The sequence below is a fragment of the Bacillus rossius genome, chromosome 13 (genome assembly GCF_032445375.1).
Source record: "Bacillus rossius redtenbacheri isolate Brsri chromosome 13, Brsri_v3, whole genome shotgun sequence".
NCBI classification, from domain to species: Eukaryota; Metazoa; Arthropoda; class Insecta; order Phasmatodea; family Bacillidae; genus Bacillus; species Bacillus rossius.
Genome location: NC_086340.1, coordinates 24,264,700 through 24,285,512, shown reverse-complemented (window position 1 = coordinate 24,285,512; position 20,813 = coordinate 24,264,700). Strand labels below are relative to the sequence as shown.

Genomic DNA, 20,813 nt, shown 5'->3' with positions numbered 1-20,813 from the left:
GACATTTCGGTGAAATGACCTTCGTTCTACTGGCTGCTACCCCAAACATCAACGCACACACATAGCTTGAAACTATTTTTTTGATATTTTAATATCTTAGCTTTCGCTATACGTAATTCACTAGAAGTAATTTAGTGAATGCTACGGAAGTCACATGAAACGGAAATGTGTAATCACGGTGCTGTCATCTGTGGGGGATGGCGTGAGTCTAAAATTACAAAGCCACAGGGAAACTTTATAGTATTAACTGTTTAATGAATTTTAACTGGATGGGCTGTATTAAAAAAAAATCCTTGTTGATAATCAGGTCTAAAGCCGGAGATTAGTAATTTTTTTTTTGTCTTTTTCGCTTTTCATCGGAACCGTTACATTATATAAGTTAAAATTTCGGTCTGCTAATCAAATGATTCGATAGTCCACGTAGCTGCTTCGGCAGTGAATTCTTGCGGCGGATGCGGAAACACGTGTGATTCGCGTCCAGAAATTTAGTTGAAAACACAATTTGCAACTATTTATCACGATCGGCATTATTTGAAATTTGCTCGTTATCAATGTTAAATGTTACACATCTCTGGCAAGTAGGTACCTACCTAAAGACAAGTTCACATTTTTTTTGGAGAGATTTATTTACCAATTTAATAAATATTTAGTCGCGTAGGATTAGACTACGTCCTAGACATTTAGGTGTACATCAATTTTTTTTCAACCAGTAATAATTTAAGAACACCTGTTTATCGTTATGTTGGTGACATGGTAACCTTCACCAGGTAAGTGTTTTCGTGATTGACTTGAACTGTCTGATTACTGGCAGATACGAAGTTGATGTTTGTCAAAGTGCAACTATCAGGTGCTCGTCATTAGAGTTTTGTATATTCACAAGGCCATAGAGTTTTTACTATGAAGCAATATATGTTTTATGGAGGAATACTTTTATTGGTAAGTACATCAAGTGATCAATTATCTATACAAGTGTTACTTGTAATTTTCCTATGTTAAACGTATATATCTGTAGCAGAATTATTGAAATAATTGAGAGGCCAATTTAAATAAACCAGACTTCATGATTAATAACTTTTATTTAAAAATTCAGAAGACTCAAGAGAATTAAATTTGTTACAGTTCATGCGTTGCAGGATAAATAAAAATACTATAATTTGCCATAATTTTAAAGTTGTTATACCTTTATGTTCGATAAATGCCTATGCACATTGTTTTGAATAATAGCATAAACCTATATAGTCAATCTGTTTTGATTACAAAAAATCTAAAACGTTACAATATATATATATTTTGATATTGACTAATATAATTTGCTACCAAAAGATTCAATGTTATCAAGTACGTAAAAAAATAGTTAAAATATATTTATGACATATATTTTCATATCACATATTTATGGTTTGTTATTTTCGTTGTGTGAACTTTATAATCCAGTGCCATACAAGAAAAAAAAATTTTCTCGTGTGCTCAGCCATGTATTTTGATAATTTTTCAGTATCTCCATCACTATGAAAATAATTTATCCCAGTAATTTGTTTTATCAACAGTAACTCTCACGTATTGTTCATGAATAAATTAAAGAATTTTTTTTCACCACCATGAAAAACTAAAACAAATAAAAATAATACAGTTTTGATCTTGAAAATTAAAAACTTTTTAATTCTTAAAAATTATTCTACGCATCTTTTTTATATATAATTACTATATTTTTATTAATTTAAAGCTTACAACTGATGTTGATTGCTCTTTTACATTAAATATTAACTTATTGAACATAATAGTACCTGACAATTTTACGTTTGAAAATAATGTTATCCAAAGGAAAGAAAGAGTTTATTTTTAATAACAGTAGTAAAATACTAATTACATTTCAATGTTCATTTGAGTGTCGAATGCGACAAATTAAATATATCGATAGGCTATGAGATCTCTAAAGAGCATAAATATTAAACAAAGTTGCTATCCGCGTCTGTCTGTTCACTTACTTCTCCTAAACTACACAATGGATTTGTTGCGGTTTTCACCTTCTTTCGGATGGTTTATGTAGACAATACGTTCATATTAAATTTTAAAATAGTAAATAAATCTCTATATTTTGTATTCAAGTCAGAAAAAACGCTTTTAGGACGCTTACATAGCCTTCGCAGACTTATACATAACTGATAAATCAAACTAATGTAATATAAAAAGTAGGTCTTAAAAATGCTTACAGAATGTCACATATGGTTCAAAATAAGAAGTTTTTTTTTTTCGAAGCTATTTTGATCGACTTCTAAACAAAATATTTATGTTGTCTCATGAGAAGACAGCTATAACAGTGTTTAGAAAAAATTCCTTAGTTATGGGCAGTATATATTTTTAAAAATACTGTACACTTACGAGAACTTCATTTATATAAGAACTTATAATGATTAGATTTAAATGACTCCACATAAATAGATCGTCTCCGTGTGAATCAGGGATGCTTCGCTAGTAATGTATTAAGTAATTTTAATCTAAATGAATGCAGTAGCTATTGGTGTAGTGAGTAACCCACCTATCAGATTGAAACAAAGAGAAAATACTTTTTATTAACGTTTATCCTAATTTAGATTGTAAAATTACAAAATTATTTTGCAAAAAATTTGGCAGTTTGAAAAACAAAATTATTTTTGTCGTGTATAAAATTTTTACATCTATATTAAATACTAATTTACAAAAATAAATGTAATGCACGTGCTATTTTTAAGTATGGAAAAAGTAGTGTACCATGCACATGATGACAAAATTTGCATCGTATCCTAACACTAAGCTTATTTAGTGAAACATTGTGGAAATTATCCCTAAACGAAAGAAACGACAAAAAAAAATTATGTTCGACCACAAATTTTCTCACCAGCTATATTTACTAAACATTATTTGCGAGCTATGAAATGTCACGAAAATTTTAACAATTACCGCTTTTAAATGTTATTGTATATAGTATTCACAGCTTTTAGATGTTATGGTATGTTATTCATGATCATTGGTCAATGGCTAACCCATAACATTAATTTAAATGATGACAGAGTGGTTAAGCAAAAATGAGACTTAAATGATCAAGCAATTATTCAAACAATAAATTAGACATCAGAATAGGTAATCTACAACAACGTGAATGAGCAGTATAAAACATTCAATCAAACAATAAATTAAAGTAGAACAGGGAATCTACAACATGAATGAGCGGCTGCATAAGGTACCCATGTATTTCACTCCGTGTAGCATAGCAGGTGCAGGCACAAACTTCACTTATTAGTACGCAGATTAATACAGCTGAATCAGCATACTCTGACCGACAACTGATGACAACTCATGATATTCCGTACCGTCATCTATTAGGCCATTACACTAACCCAAACTCGTAGTCATGAACAGTTTTTATGTGTAGCCTTAATTGTCTGTACTTATTAACAAAAGTCAACGTACGTCTTAATGCCTCTTATCCAATTAAACTAAAATACTCGAGAAGACACAACTTTATTCCTAACGGCTACTAACACAACTCACACTAGACTATTATAATTAAACACGGTGCACACAATCTCGGCAAACTACATATAAACGGCAGATGGGCGAGCCAGATTTTAGTTCAATTACGATTATTCTGTGTGAAATAGACTTTACTCACCTTGTTCTTTGATGCCTGATGATCATGGAGTCCAAGGGCACAAGTGAAACACCTGGGACGATGCCGATCCAACTCCTGCGAACAGAGTAAACCTATTCGGTCAGAAACCAAAGAAGGGATGTCGACGAAAACGACACTTTCCGTGTCTGGTGCTGGAGTCGTCGTGCCTTCCCCAACTTGCTCAGGATGGCAGGCAAGTGCCTTCGTCCCCACCAACATGTCTGGTACTAGATTTGTGCCTTCCCCAACTTGCTCAGGATGGCAGGCAAAGGCCTTCGGCCCCACCAACATGTCTGGTACTAGATTTGTGCCTTCCCCAACTTGCTCAGGATGGCAGGCAAAGGCCTTCGGCCCCACCAACATGTCTGGTACTAGATTTGTGCCTTCCCCAACTTGCTCAGTATGGCAGGCAAAGGGCTTCGGCCCCACCAACATGTCTGGTACTAGATTTGTGCCTTCCCCAACTTGCTCAGTATGGCAGGCAAGTGCCTTCGTCCCCACCAACATGTATGGTACTAGATTTGTGCCTTTCCCAACTTGCTCAGGATGGCAGGCAAAGGCCTTCGGCCCCACCAACATGTATGGTACTAGATTTGTGCCTTCCCAACTTGCTTAGGATTGCAGGCAAAGGCCTTCGGCCCCACCAACATGTCTGGTACTAGATTTGTGCCTTCTCCAACTTGCTCAGGATGGCAGGCAAAGGCCTTCGGCCCCACCAACATGTCTGGTACTAGATTTGTGCCTTTCCCAACTTGCTCAGGATGGCAGGCAAAGGCCTTCGTCCCCACCAACATGTCTGGTACTAGATTTGTGCCTTCCCCAACTTGCTCAGTATGGCAGGCAAAGGCCTTCGTCCCCACCAACATGTCTGGTACTAGATTTGTGCCTTCCCCAACTTGCTCAGGATGGCAGGCAAAGGCCTTCGGCCCCACCAACATGTCTGGTACTAGATTTGTGCCTTCCCCAACTTGCTCAGTATGGCAGGCAAAGGCCTTCGGCCCCACCAACATGTCTGGTACTAGATTTGTGCCTTTTCCAACTTGCTCAGTATGGCAGGAAAAGGCCTTCGTCCCCACCAACATGTCTGGTACTAGATTTGTGCCTTCCCCAACTTGCTCAGGATGGCAGGCAAAGGCCTTCGGCCCCACCAACATGTCTGGTACTAGATTTGTGCCTTCCCCAACTTGCTCAGTATGGCAGGCAAAGGCCTTCGGCCCCACCAACATGTCTGGTACTAGATTTGTGCCTTTCCCAACTTGCTCAGGATGGCAGGCAAAGGCCTTCGGCCCCACCAACATGTATGGTACTAGATTTGTGCCTTCCCAACTTGCTCAGGATTGCAGGCAAAGGCCTTCGTCCCCACCAACACATCTGGTGCTGGTATCGTGCCTTCCCTAGCTCGCTCGTCGACCAGCAGCAGTGTTAATAATTACGTTGCAGAGAAGCGCCACAGTGGAAAGTAGTTTGGTCACAAAGCAAGGAAGATGAGTACCGCAACTCAATTCTTTTGAAATCAGGGAACATTGCATTATTTAAAGCAACCTTCAGACTAAAAGTATTAAATTTTCTAAAGTATAGTATTGCAACCTTGATTTAATTTTTGTGGTCATGCTGGAAATATTCACTATGTATATATAATATATATATATTATATATGAGATTATCTAGTACTTAATACTGAACAACAAAAACACTATGTAAATATGCTTTTTTTTCGAAAATTAAAAATTACATAGGCACAAAGTATAAGTGCTGAAAATCATGACCTCAGCTTCAATATAAAAAAAATTCTCACGTCCACACGTCTGCACATGTGCACAAAGAGTCCTTGCTTATTTGATTGCTGAAAAAATAATTCGAATTTGTCAAAAAATTTACTCAGTACGCCACTCTGTCAATACATCATTCCATAAATTCTTAACTAAGGTTGTTTGTAAAATTACTTTTTTATTTCATCTATACCATTTAAAAAAATTTCTAAGTTTTCTTTATGTATAAATCATAATTTTTGGTGTTTGCAATTTTCAACCGCACATCGTATTCAGTGTGCATATTCTGCATGTTCAGTTGCGGCCCCCTGAATTGGGTCATAGGCTCCGACGAGGAAATACTTTTCCTTTGCAACGATATGATCATAGGATGAAAAAAGGCTATATACAAATAAAAATGATGTATGTGCTTTTAAACCATATACTTTAGTGATTGATATGAAATAATGGTCCACATAATTAACATTTAATTTGTGTAAATATTAGGGATATAACTGTGTTGAAAAACTTTCTAAGTTTTTTAAGCATTTTTATATAAAAGAAGTTATATTCCCATTATATAATTTATTTACATTATAAATTACCCAGTTATTATTAAATGAAATTATTTATATAATAATTAGAATAAAATAAACATTCAGCACAATTTTTATTTTATTTCATTACTAATTAAAATTTAACTCGATTATTTGACTCAATTATCTAATTAATTTATACAAATGTTTATATTAATATTGAACACTAAGTATTTATTTAATTTTTTTATTGATTAAGTGTATACATTATAATATCACTCTAGCCCTTATACTATATTATTTATATTAATATTTAATGCAAGAATAAAGTAATTTTTTTACTACACCATGTTAAGTATATATTCTAACGCGCCTACGTAAGTACATTCACCCATGTTTTTTAACATCAACTTCTATTCTTTCAAAAATTTTAACTTGCTTTAATGAATTTTATACATTTTACTTTTTAATACCCACACAGAAATTTACATATAAGTACTTGCATCGTTCTTACTTGCAGTAGCCACAACAAATCCTGGGACGAACATTGCTCACACCTTCCATCCCAAACCACTCATCGTAAAATATTATTGATGTAGGCATCATATCTTGAATCCCAATTTTTGGTTTCGATTCTGTTTCAATGATAACTCGGCGTGAACCAAAGAAGCTGCTGTAAAACAATCGGCGCGTGTCAAGTATCAGAGCGTCTGAGCGAGCGGCTATTGAAAGGACGTGCGGCTGGAAGTGGCCCATGTGGACAGCTCTCCGCGTAGACAATGGCAGCTTGTGGCTATCTCCCATCTCGCCACTTTGTCGTGCCACGCAGTCGCGTGACAAAGTGGCCCGTGTACAAGGGCCCTAAATGATAACTCAACACGCTACAACTCAGAGTTCTTTCGCGATGGACATAAAGGGACGATGAGTGGAATCAAGGTGGTAGTAGAAAGTGGCAAAATTAAAACATGTTGGGTTTGGCCCAGACAGTTGTTCCTTGAAAATGAATTTGGAAGACACATATTTGCCATAGTTGGATGCGATATGCTTTGGGGCAGCGGGCATGCCAGTGTTAGGACCTAATGGATCTACCCAAATGCTGTTTGTGCTTTTCCGGTGAAGTGTTCGACATGGCAGTGCCATGTCAGTGATTAATATAGTTAAATTCTAAGGCACTTGATAGTAGACTACCAAGGGATTGTATGTCCAAAGATAAACAGGGAGGCTGGTGGTTGGGAATGGCGTCTCGTGGGATAAAAAGGAGTTTAGAGTTTTAGCGGTTTTATGTTGCACTCCCCATTTCTGGAAGTGACCGCTTAATATCCTTAAGCAGCACTGCATTACGGTTACTAATTCGAGTTCGTGGGCAACTGGTGTACGTGTCTCTCGCTGCCTTGCAGTCTGTTTGGAAGGGTGCGGCGGCTGGGTTAATATACGCTGTCACGTGATGTCACGAGCACCCCACTCCACTGTGTGCACAGCTGAACGATTGAACTACAGGGACCGGGCTTAGGACTGTTTCGGTTGTACACCCCACAACATAGATAACTTCCAGTAAATATCTGGCGAAAGAAAGATTTTTTTTGACGAATTGTAAAATGCAAATGATAAAAATGGCAAGAAAAATTTATAACGGACATGGCGTGTGAAACCCAAGGCTTAAATTGCAATCTCCGAGAAAAGTTTAAAGCTTCTTGAGCTCCGAAGAAAGCCTTGCTGCTTTTAAGATCAAAATGATTAAGACGTGTTTCGCTGCTAAGTTTATGTGTTAAACTGGGTGACAAAAAATAGCATAAAAAGTTTTTGTAAAGATTTGCGTCGTTTCGATTATTTGCTCTCAATTAATTCTATAGCCATATTCATACTCCAAGATAACAATGGGCTCAATACCATTGAGTAATGACTCATTGCTCATAAATAACAGTTGTGTCGAGGAATAAGAATCGAGCACGCTCCCCTCACAACATCAACTTTATGAGGTAGATAATTGCCACCTTAAATTTAATGTTTGGTCTTTTTTTTTTGTAGTTTTTATGTGTGTCGATTCCAAACAATACTAGTTTACATATATGACTTACTGGGGGGTTGTAACCCTGAAATCCTCGCATCGGAAACTGACGAGAAACTAACATAAATTGAGAGAAACCAACTGTGTACCAAGTCTGTCACCGAGTACATTTTGTATAATTCACGGAAGGGATGGTTTCGATTTTTTAAAAGTTTAATCTACTTATAATGAGTCTTTGTAAATCGTAATCAGTTCAAAACAAGGCTTTTTTTAAATTGAAATAAGAACATTCAATAAGCAGAGCAGTCCAAACTCATAGAGTTAAAATTTGCATATCATCAAGTAAACCATAATGCGATCCATGGACGACGACAATGGCATATATTAATTAATTCCTTAACTCTTTATTTCTGGCTTGTGTAATGGCCACTAATCGTATGAAGATCGGATGTATCGGTAACTGCATTAAAACCAAATAATATACAAAATAATATGAAAAAGCACATTATCGTAACTCTCTAACTCAAAAAATTTGTACACTTGCCTTACTTTAATTTTAATAGACTCCATGCTCCATATAGGTCTAAAACATGATGCAAAAAGAAGCAATTATACCATACGAGCATATGAATATGTTTATATATACTCTGACAAAATTGTTATAGTTTATCGATATTTAAAACCATGCATAAATTTTAACCAAACAAAAATATAACACAAATAATTTTAGACATGCCTACGTTATGTTATATGGTATAAATTTAAAAACATTACAATCAAAATATATTAGGTTAATACTGAAAATTGAAAATATGTTATAGAATGTGAGTTAATTTTCTTGATGTTTTCAGTTTGTGGCTCTCATCGAAACTTCGTCAGTGGCATACGCATCACTAACCAATACCAAGAGAACGCCTTCTGAAAGAAGTTGGACAGGAAGAACTTGCACGAACAAAGGATACTACTGCAGTGCAGACTGCAAGGCCGTGTACAACTGCATTGGATCCGAACCGGACTACGAAGAAGTGCTCACGGAGGTGTGTGATACTGGGCAAGGGTATCAGTGCAGCGCTACACTGGGCGTGTGTTCCAAGACATTCACTAGCACATGTACTCCACAAGGATATGAATTTGAGTGCACTGAAGTTGGAACATTTCCCGATCCTTACGACTGCGCCGGTTACTACATTTGTTATGGGACATTGAACAACTTGCAACACAGTTTCCAGCTATGCGACAGTGGATGGCTGTATGAATCATCAAAATTCTCGTGCTCAAAAGAGTCAAAAATATGCTCAGAGGATCCAGTGCCAACATGTAAATACACTTGGCAAGTAGGAGCAGTTACTGAAAATCCAAACATATATTACATTTGCAGAAATAACACAAACAAAGATGGGTCATACCTGTATCCAGTTCTCTACTTATGTCCACATGGTGGAATATTCAACTCTGTCACAGCTTCATGTGAGAGTAAAATTAACACCACAATACACACAACATTTACACAGAATATATTGGGTACAACAGAATCCCAAACGTTAACAGCAGAAAGTTCTAACCCTACTTGTAAAACAAAAGGAAAAACCGAAGATCCAAATAATTGTTACTCGTATTATGAATGTTCTGATAATCTCCAACAAACACACAAGACATGTGAAAATGGTTACTATTTCAACCATGTTTACCAGAACTGTGTATTTGGGACATGTTCTAATGGAAATGGAAATAACCAATCACCAACAAACCAACCTACAATATCCACGTCTAACCAAACACCAGCACCTGGTGTCACAACCACAACTTCAGGACCTCCAATTCAAACAACGAAACCATCACAATCTGTACCAACATGCTCAGCTGCAGGTGACATAGAAGATCCCAACGACTGTACCTCGTACTATGAATGCTCTGAAGATCTACAGCAAACACACAAGACATGTGAAAATGGGTACTATTTCAATCATGTTTACCAGAACTGTGTATTTGGGACATGTTCTAATGGAAATGGAAATAACCAATCACCAACAAACCAACCTACAATATCCACGTCTAACCAAACACCAGCACCTGGTATCACAACCACAACTTCAGGAACTCCCATTCAAACAACAAAACCATCACAATCTGTACCAACATGCTCAGCTGCAGGTGACATAGAAGATCCCAATGACTGTACCTCGTACTATGAATGCTCTGAAGATCTACAGCAAACACACAAAACATGTGAAAACGGTTACTATTTCAATCATGTTTACCAGAACTGTGTATTTGGGACATGTTCTAATGGAAATGGAAATAACCAATCACCAACATACCAACCTACATTATCCACGTCTAACCAAATACCAGTACCTGGTGTCACAACCACAACTTCAGGAACTCCCATTCAAACAACAAAACCATCACAATCTGTACCAACATGCTCAGCTGCAGGTGACATAGAAGATCCCAACGACTGTACCTCGTACTATGAATGCTCTGAAGATCTACAGCAAACACACAAGACATGTGAAAATGGTTACTATTTCAATCATGTTTACCAGAACTGTGTATTTGGGACATGTTCTAATGGAAATGGAAATAACCAATCACCAACAAACCAACCTACAATATCCACGTCTAACCAAACACCAGCACCTGGTGTCACAACCACATTTTCAGGAAATCCCATTCAAACAACAAAATCATCACAATCTGTACCAACATGCTCAGCTGCAGGTGACATAGAAGATCCCAATGACTGTACCTCGTACTATGAATGCTCTGAAGATCTACAGCAAACACACAAAACATGTGAAAATGGTTACTATTTCAATCATGTTTACCAGAACTGTGTATTTGGGACATGTTCTAATGGAAATGGAAATAACCAATCACCAACAAACCAACCTACATTATCCACGTCTAACCAAACACCAGTACCTGGTGTCACAACCACAACTTCAGGAACTCCAATTCAAACAACAAAACCATCACAATCTGTACCAACATGCTCAGCTGCAGGTGACATAGAAGATCACAATGACTGTACCTCGTACTATGAATGCTCTGAAGATCTACAGCAAACACACAAGACATGTGAAAATGGTTACTATTTCAATCATGTTTACCAGAACTGTGTATTTGGGACATGTTCTAATGGAAATGGAAATAACCAATCACCAACAAACCAACCTACATTATCCACGTCTAACCAAACACCAGTACCTGGTGTCACAACCACAACTTCAGGAACTCCCATTCAAACAACAAAACCATCACAATCTGTACCAACATGCTCAGCTGCAGGTGACATAGAAGATCCCAACGACTGTACCTCGTACTATGAATGCTCTGAAGATCTACAGCAAACACACAAGACATGTGAAAATGGTTACTATTTCAATCATGTTTACCAGAACTGTGTATTTGGGACATGTTCTAATGGAAATGGAAATAACCAATCACCAACAAACCAACCTACATTATCCACGTCTAACCAAACACCAGCACCCGGTGTCACAACCACAACTTCAGGAACTCCCATTCAAACAACAAAACCATCACAATCTGTACCAACATGCTCTGCTGCAGGTGACATAGAAGATCCCAACGACTGTACCTCGTACTATGAATGCTCTGAAGATCTACAGCAAACACACAAGACATGTGAAAATGGTTACTATTTCAATCATGTTTACCAGAACTGTGTTTTTGGGACATGTTCTAATGGAAATGGAAATAACCAATCACCAACAAACCAACCTACAATATCCACGTCTAACCAAACACCAGCACCTGGTGTCACAACCACAACTTCAGGAACTCCCATTCAAACAACAAAACCATCACAATCTGTACCAACATGCTCAGCTGCAGGTGACATAGAAGATCCCAATGACTGTACCTCGTACTATGAATGCTCTGAAGATCTACAGCAAACACACAAGACATGTGAAAATGGTTACTATTTCAATCATATTTACCAGAACTGTGTATTTGGGACATGTTCTAATGGAAATGGAAATAACCAATCACCAACAAACCAACCTACAATATCCTCCTCTAACCAAACACCAGCACCTGGTGTCACAACCACAACTTCAGGAACTCCCATTCAAACAACAAAACCATCACAATCTGTACCAACATGCTCAGCTGCAGGTGACATAGAAGATCCCAACGACTGTACCTCGTACTATGAATGCTCTGAAGATCTACAGCAATCACACAAGACATGTGAAAATGGTTTTTATTTTAATAGTGTGTTCCAAAAATGTATATTTGGAACATGTTTGCTAAGTAAATTGCATATTAACACTCCCAAAATTCAGAATGACAAAATTGTTTCAAACAAAATAGTTCATAGTTTTATGGTAATGCCATTTGCCTATACTTTATCAGATATCAAATATTATCAATCTGGGCCAGTATGTGCTGTTTCTGGAATTTTCAAAGATTCTTATGATTGTCATTCGTACTATGAATGTTCAGAAGATCTTATTCAAACGTACAAAACTTGCGATTTTGGGTATTTTTTCAGCACAGTGTACAAGGGTTGTATTTTTGGATCATGTTATAATTACATTGGTGACAATAATTCACATATAAGCTATTCTACCAAAACAACAAACTCTATGTCATCTTCCACAGCTTTTGTCAACCTTAATACCCCAGGAGTAATTTCACCAATATGCACGTCAGCTGGTTCAATTGCAGACCCTTATGACTGCTACTCTTTTTACGAATGTTCAGAAAACCTCCAGCCAACACACAAAGTGTGTAATAGTGGTTTTTATTTCAGTGTTATGTATCATATATGTGTGTTTGGAACGTGTTCAAGTTCAAGTGGATCTAACAGTTCAACAGGTCAACCTGATACAACTACCGACAATGTAAATCCCACAACAGAATCCACTTCACAAACAACCAAACAGTCTCATGGCACACCAGCATGCACTATCGCAGGACCCATCGAAGATCCCAATGATTGTTACTCTTATTATGAATGTTCTGACGATCTTCAACTATCACATAAAATATGTGATAATGGTTATCATTTTAGTGTCCCTTACCAGAGGTGTGTTTTTGGAACTTGTTCGGACGCAAATGGGAATAGTGGTTCGCCCACAAATCAACCTGCAACGACTGCCAGTACAACAACAACTTTGGGAAGTACAACAGACACGACCACGGTGCCTGCTTTAACAACAACTAAACCTCAGCCATTCCCAACATGTTCAGTGACTGGTAATATTGCTGATCCTAATGACTGTTACTCATACTACGTATGCTCAGGGAATGACCAGCCTATACACAAAACATGCGGTGAGGGCTACCACTACAGCACTATTTACAATGAATGTGTCTTCGGAGCGTGTCGAACAGCTTATGCAAATAAAATTGACTACTTACCAAATACTTCAATATGGGCATAGTTAAAACTTGAATGACTCTTAAATTAATTGAAAATCTAAGTTTATTTTATTTACTATACAATTTTATTTTACTATTTTTTTATTCAAAGAAAATCCTAATAAAATTGTATGCTAGTAAAATTAAATGACAAATATGGGTAAACGTATCATGCATTTTTTAGCAAGGCTAAATATACCTTTCAAACACTTGAATGAGGAAAGAGCAATTTTTTTTATTTTAAGGTTGTGCATATTTTGTTTGTGGATTAATTTTAATAGAAATGATGCTGAACTAAAATTATAATAGCGCAATGTTACAAATATTTTTTTAACTGCAAAAAAGAGTTCCTTTATTAAAAATACTAAAGGAAATTTTGATTTTTATTTATTTAAATGTACAATTTAAGCAGATTTAATTAATATTTAGATATAAGTTTTTTTTTCTATTTTGTCCTTAATATTTGACAAACATTTACACAAAATATCAGTACCGCCAAAATTATGTACTAAAGCACTGACCTGACTAATTTTGTTAATATTAATTATTTTGCCCAGTAAAAATAATGCCACCAGCCAACTGCAATAAAGGCATGAATCGCGATGAGAAAAGAGGAATTTAAATTTTTTTTAAATATAAGTTTTGTACGGTAATATCCGTTGTTTATATATACGTGTGTGTGTTTGTGTGTATTTCAATAATAGTATTCAGATGCGTTATTTCTTACTTTATTAGAAATCGAACTTCATCTGCTACAATTTTTTTTTTTTCAATGAAAATACATAGTTTCAACATTAAAACTCTTCAAATTTATGTTGTTCAAAAACACATTTTTGTGTAAAATATTTTTAGTGATGAAACACCAGCTTGGTTTGTCATTTAAATTATTTAACAACTAAATAAATATAGAAATTAAATAAAATTTCTACAAAGTAAATTTTGTGTTACCAGTCAAGGTAGTGTAAGACCAAAGGCTTTTTTTAAAAAACAATATAGACCCGAAGTAAACTTTTGGTAGCAATAATATTTCCCATCTTTAATGTTATAAATGGTAAAAGTTTGAAATATTTAATTTGAACAAAAAATCCACAAAGAAAGGTTATCCTTTTCTATAAAGAGTGTGTTTTTACAGTGTATTTTACTGTTCCTTATGTGTAATAATTAAATTGTTTCCAGTGCCTAAGGCCAAATGACCTGCCAGCAAGTCTGCTACATGCTCAGCTACAGTTATCAAGGCGTGACTGTACCGTCCCTAATCCATTCTATCCCCCCCCTCCAAACGCATAAACCCTAACCCCAAGAGGAATACCTGCAGAATTTCCAGGAACTGAGGGCAATCGACCACTTACTTAAAAACAAGTCGTTAGCCTCGCAACGATTCCACTGCAAATTCCAGCACAATCACAGCATCGCTCAGGACAGCCCACTTATATATCTGCCATCATATCGCCACTGGACGGAATTAAAATGAACAAAACTAAGATTGCAGGTATGTCCTAATCCTAAACCTACGTTTAATAAAAAAGATGAAATAGCACTTATTTACAACGAAAATGATCGTGCTCACGAGAAAGAGTGATGCAGCAAAAATGAGATACTTCGAGTTCGGCAGGCCAACAAGTAAGCATACTTTATTACTGTTCACTCACGAACTTGCGGCAAATTTTCACAAAATCGCGTTTTATATGAAATGAATATTGTGCAAAGCAACTCAATCATGTACATGGAGAAAAAAGGTCAGACAAAATTAACAGTATTCAATTATGTACCCTGGATATTATGTTACAGCATAGATGAACAAAGATAAAGAACACTCAGGATGTAAGTATGAAATCTGAACTGCCATAGATGTGCTACTTTTGAGAAGAGATTTACCTATTTAACTAAAAAAAATTTAAACTGCTGTTTTTGGAGAAGCAATAGAAAAAAAAACATTTCGTAATAAAAGCTTGACCGCAAGAAAGAGTGAAGCAGAAAATAAAGAGGTCTAATTTTTAACTTGGTCTAAGTATAACTTGATCCGTATATTTATTGCCGGCACAGAAAACTGATTAACTGTAACAGTAATTTTGACAAAATAATGATACAGAAACATTAGCTTCCTTGTTAATAGTGTACATTGATGCATTTTATTCAAGAAAATTGCGATATAGTTATATATATATAAAAAAAATTCATTATCTCCAATGTTATTTTTAAATAGTGTAGCATGTCTTTATATTACTGGAACCCAAATAAGAATATAAAAACACATTATTAAATTGCTTCCCTACAAATATACATTTCTATGGTAAACAGTATTAAATACATGTTTCAGTACAAATAAGGATTCATTTGCGATTTTAATATTTCAGAAAGAGCAAGATTTTTAAATGCGAGAACACAAACATACCATAAATGAGTTAAAAACTTATGGTTTTGTACTACAAACAATATTGTTCCTATCTACTAGTAGACAACCATAAGTTTTAAACTTATTTATAAGATTTCCATTTGCCTTGATTCCCTGTCCCATCTGGTCCCAAACCCCCACTGCAAGCACCACTCTATTTACCAAGGTTTCTATACACAAGGTAAACTTGCTTGCCCTGGTGGGGCCTAACCTGCATATTAGAAAAAAAATCAAAAAGGAAATATAACCTAAATGTGGAACAGGTTTGAAGGTGGCAGAACATCAACAAGACAAGAAAAGAAATTCAGTGATAATTTTATTCTGATTAATCATATGATCTCTGGACAAAATTCTCCTACAGATAAATAATTCCACTCTATAACCACAGTCATAATATAAATATCTCTTAATACAAATACATACAAAAATATAAATATATATATCTTCTTGATTCAGGTACAAGAAAAAAAGACTCAAAAGTTACTTAATCTCATTTTATAATACTAGAATATTAACTTTATTATATAACCTTCCTGATGATATGGGGTTATTCAAAACAAATATCCTGTAAACAAACATTATATACTTGGCAAATTATGGTAATTTCAGGTCTTCGATAGCTAAGGAAAAATATCTGAAAGAAGTTTCCAAGAAGAAGTTTCCTAAGTGCTATAAAAAAACACTTATAAATCTTACTCATACAAATGTAATAGTTGTCAATGTACCAGCAAGACATGACTTGTCATCAAGTTTTTGTGTAAATGACGAAGTAAAAATCGTAAATGCGAAACTAAAGACGATTTGCGACACTTTTAAAACCTACTAGTTGTAGATATTTCCAGACTGTAGAGATCAACACATAGCCCATGGCCTTCATCTAAACTATAATGGTAAAATGGTATTGGTTGAAAAAATCTGTGAGGCAATAAACAAATTTCAAGCTGTAAATCACAAATATCCAACTTTGTATGTTCCCATATGACTAGATAATTTTTGCACAACATCTCAAAGACAACATGTTGAGACTCAAAATAGCTTTGGGAGTGTTCAACAGGGTATACCTTCAGATTCTCATGATTTTTGTTTTTTGAATATATTATTACTAAATGTATTATCTATTAGAAATAAAGTAAATGAATTAGAACTTCTTATAAATGAATACTCTGACATATCTTGTCTATGTCTATGTGAACATTGGTGCAGTGAGGATGAACTTTTGACATTGCATATAACTAATTATGGTATTGGCAGTTATTTTTGTAGGTCAACCTTTAAATGTGGTGGTTCCTGTAAATATGTTTCGAAAAACTTAAACTTCAAAAGAATAACAGATCTGGAGTGCTTATCTGTAGAAAAAATAATTGAGGTTGTTGCCATTGAAATTACTGATGCATACAATAAGGTTTATATTGTATTGTGCATCTATCGATCTCCTAATAGTGCCATAAACTCTTTTTTGTTAAGCTTGATGAACTTCTTGTTAAAACTATTAAAATTGTTGATCTGTACTTCTTTGTGGTGATTTTAACATAAATATAAATAGTGCCTCAAATTATGTACAACAATATTTTGCTATTCTTCAACAACACGGAATGTTACTTTTAACTAATTTTGTAACAAGAGAATCTATTAATAGTTCAACCACAATAGATCATGTTATAATTAGTAGTAATATTAAGGGCACCTCTTTAACACGAATAACAAACAGTCTTTCTGACCATTATGGTCAATTATTAAAACTAAATCATTTTAAACTTGTTTCTAAAAAGTGTCTTATGTATATAAGTAAGAGATTACAGTGCTCTTCCATGGTTTTATTGTGATCTTCAACTTGAAAGCTGCGATCCTGTTTTTAAAGCCAAAACAGTTGATGATAAATTTAGGATGTTTATGAATATTTTTTGTTTGAAATTTGAGCAGTATTTTACAAAAAAACTAAAACATATAAATAAGTGTTCTCCTAGACTAAATAATGGTTGGATAACCACAGGTATAAAAATAGCAAGTAAAAATATAAAAAATCTCCATATGAGAAGTAAATATGATAAATCTCCATATTTTGTCAGCTATTACAGAAATTATAAAAAAATATATAAAAGAATTTTAAAAATTGCTAAACAAAATTATGTTGAAACTCTAATAAAAAATTCCAATAATAAATCAAAGACAATCTGGGGTATAATTAATAAGGTAACCAATAAATTAAAAATTTCGTATGAAACTCCACAGTTAGTTGACTTAAAGGGTGCTCCAATTAAATCAGCCTCTTTCACAGCTAATTATATAAATAGTTTTTTCTGCAATGTTCCAAATATAGTTAGATCTAATTTACCTATTCAAAGCGTTTCACCCTCATATTGGCGAACAAAAGTATCTGAATTTACTATGTTTTTATATCCTGTAACATACTCTGAAATTATTGTATGTATAAAAAATCTTAAATCTAAAAAATCTTCAGGACTTGATGTAATCCCCATTAAAGTCATTAAAGATTGCTCGGATGTTTTAGCTGCACCTCTTGTCCATATTTTAAACGGATCTTTTATACATGGTGTTTTTCCAAATGACTTAAAAATTGCTAAAGTTATCCCATTGTTAAAAAAAAGGTAATTCCACATTAATTGAGAACTATAGACCAATCTCACTTCTTAGTTTCTTTTCTAAAATATTTGAGTATCATTAATAACAGGCTGGTTAGCTATCTCACAAAATTTAACCTTCTATCTACATCCCAGCATGGTGTCTTAAAGGGAAAAAGTACTGAGTCGGCTATTGGCGAGTTCGTTGATTTTGTCACAGAATGAAAGGACAGATCAGAGGATGTCGTTGATATTTTTCTTGATCTGTCCAAAGCTTTCGACACAGTAGATCATAAATTACTTATTGATAAATTATATAATTTGGGAATTAGAGGTGTAGTCAATAAATTGTTGAAGTCTTATCTCACAAACAGAATGCAGATAGTTCCAAATACTAGTGTCAATAGTAACAATATATTAGAGTCTTATAATTCCCTACCTAAACTTATAAATGTAGGAGTTCCTAAAGGTAGTGTTTTAGGGTCACTTCTTTTTCTGGTCTATGTAAATGATCTAAGTTATCATTTTACCGATATTCATATTATTTCTTTTGCAGATGATACTAATGTACTGGTTGAAGCCAATCCAGCTTCTGAACTTGATGCTCTGGTTATGAATACACTACATACATTAAACTCTTGGTTTACAAATAATAAACTGCTACTGAATTATGGTAAAACAAATTTTATTTTTTCCCCCTAAATTAAAATCAAATAAACCAAATACTCTGTTAAAAAATACTAACTTAAATTTTGTGGCACATTCACGATTCCTTGGACTTGAGATTGATGAATATTTATCATGGGACAAACATACGTTTGGTTTGCTAAATAAATTAAACAGTATGTGTTATATGTTTAAAGTACTTTCTCATATAACTACCAAACAATGCCTATGGTCTGCGTACTTTGGCTATGTTTATTCTTTAATCAGCTATGGAATTATGTATTGGGGGAGTAATAGACATCATCTACAATCAGTTTTTATTATACAAAAAATAATAATCAGAAGTATACTCCACATGAAACGTTTGGACAGTTGTATTGACATTTATAAATCCTTAGGTCTTCTTACTGTGCCCTGTATTTATATTTACAAAGTATTATTGTTTATTCATACAAACAAATTAATTTGTATAAAAAATAATAATATTCATGAGCATTTCACGCGAATTAATGCAGATTTTCATCTCCAAAGGGTTCATAAGAAAAAACTTTACAGTCAGTTAGAAATGTTGGTATTAGATTATTCAATAAATTACCATTAGTTCTAAAAAAATATGGACCAATATAATTTATTTCAAAAGGATTTTTTTCTTTATTTATCACATAAGGCTTTTTATAATATAGATGATTATGAAAAGGAGGTAGCTTCGTAATTTTTTATGTATTACTTTTCTTTTATATATAATATTATCTAAATAGGTGCTTATTCATGGAAGTGTAGCTGTTATATTATATTATTTTAATTTTGTAATGCTTTTAATACTGTTCTTGTACCTGTTTATGTATTTATGTTTATTTGTAATTTTATTTTGACATATTCTATACCATTATGTATGGTCCATTGAATGAAAAAAAAAATCAAATCAAATCAAATATGGCCGCCAACAGTAGAAAGCACTGAATCTGGCACCACGAGCGCCCCAATTCAAACACTAACTCAACAAGGTGCATCGTACAAACAACTTAAGAAAAATGCCACAATCCAACAAGAATACAACAAACATTACAAACTACACTTAGAAAATATTTTACTGGCCATTACTGAAAATACCAACATCAATACATAGGTCTCCAATAACCTGCAAGGTTCCGGGTTATTCTCTCTCCCTATCTCTCTCCCTCTCTCTCTCCCTCTCTCTCTCCCTCTCTCTCTCCCTCTCTCTCTCCCTCTCTCTCTGTGTGCATATATAAAATATATATAAATATAGATATATATTTATGTATGCGATGTAAACTATAAACGATCCATGGCGAGTCTAATAATGAAGGTCATGCTGCTCCATAACTAACTGTCCAAATCCCCAGCTTATATACACTAAATTTCTCTCCCCCCCCCCCAACCCCATCCTTTCACACCTATGCCTCTCACTTGTCTGGGAAGGAACAGAAGGTCGGAGCCTATTACAGAATGTTCTAGAAGGTTCTTCTTTGTAGTCCAAACAATCTATACACAGGCGATACTAAGATCTGTTGGTACCCCTGAATTTTAAACTGTTTTGGAAGGAACCATCTGAATTTTTGTTTGGAGTTTGCCTGCACCCAGCAGTAGCCTGTCCGTAACTTGTGATCTCACAAGATGTTATGTCCACATGGTAACAACAGGTAAGGTTATGTGTTTTCTCAATGTACTTAAAAAAAATTTCCAATGTAGAATTTAAACATTGAACGTCTCGTTACCAAACACAAGGTCACATCCTATAACAAGACCGTGATGCGCGCCAGGTTTGGAGCTGGCTGGCGGCCACGCTTGGTCAATGACGTCATGCGCCGTCCATTGACGTA

At 34.7% G+C, this 20,813-nt stretch overlaps 1 protein-coding gene across 1 annotated transcript; it reads left to right on the top strand.

Annotated features, from left to right (window-relative positions):
• Nucleotides 1-862: 862 nt before the first annotated feature.
• Nucleotides 863-13,496, top strand: LOC134538383 (uncharacterized). The gene is made up of 2 exons (XM_063379663.1): nucleotides 863-936; nucleotides 8,790-13,496. Exons 1-2 carry the CDS (start codon nucleotides 898-900, stop codon nucleotides 13,356-13,358), a joined length of 4,608 nt encoding a protein of 1,535 aa, XP_063235733.1. The 5' UTR covers nucleotides 863-897; the 3' UTR covers nucleotides 13,359-13,496.
• The last annotated feature ends 7,317 nt before the right edge of the window (nucleotides 13,497-20,813 follow it).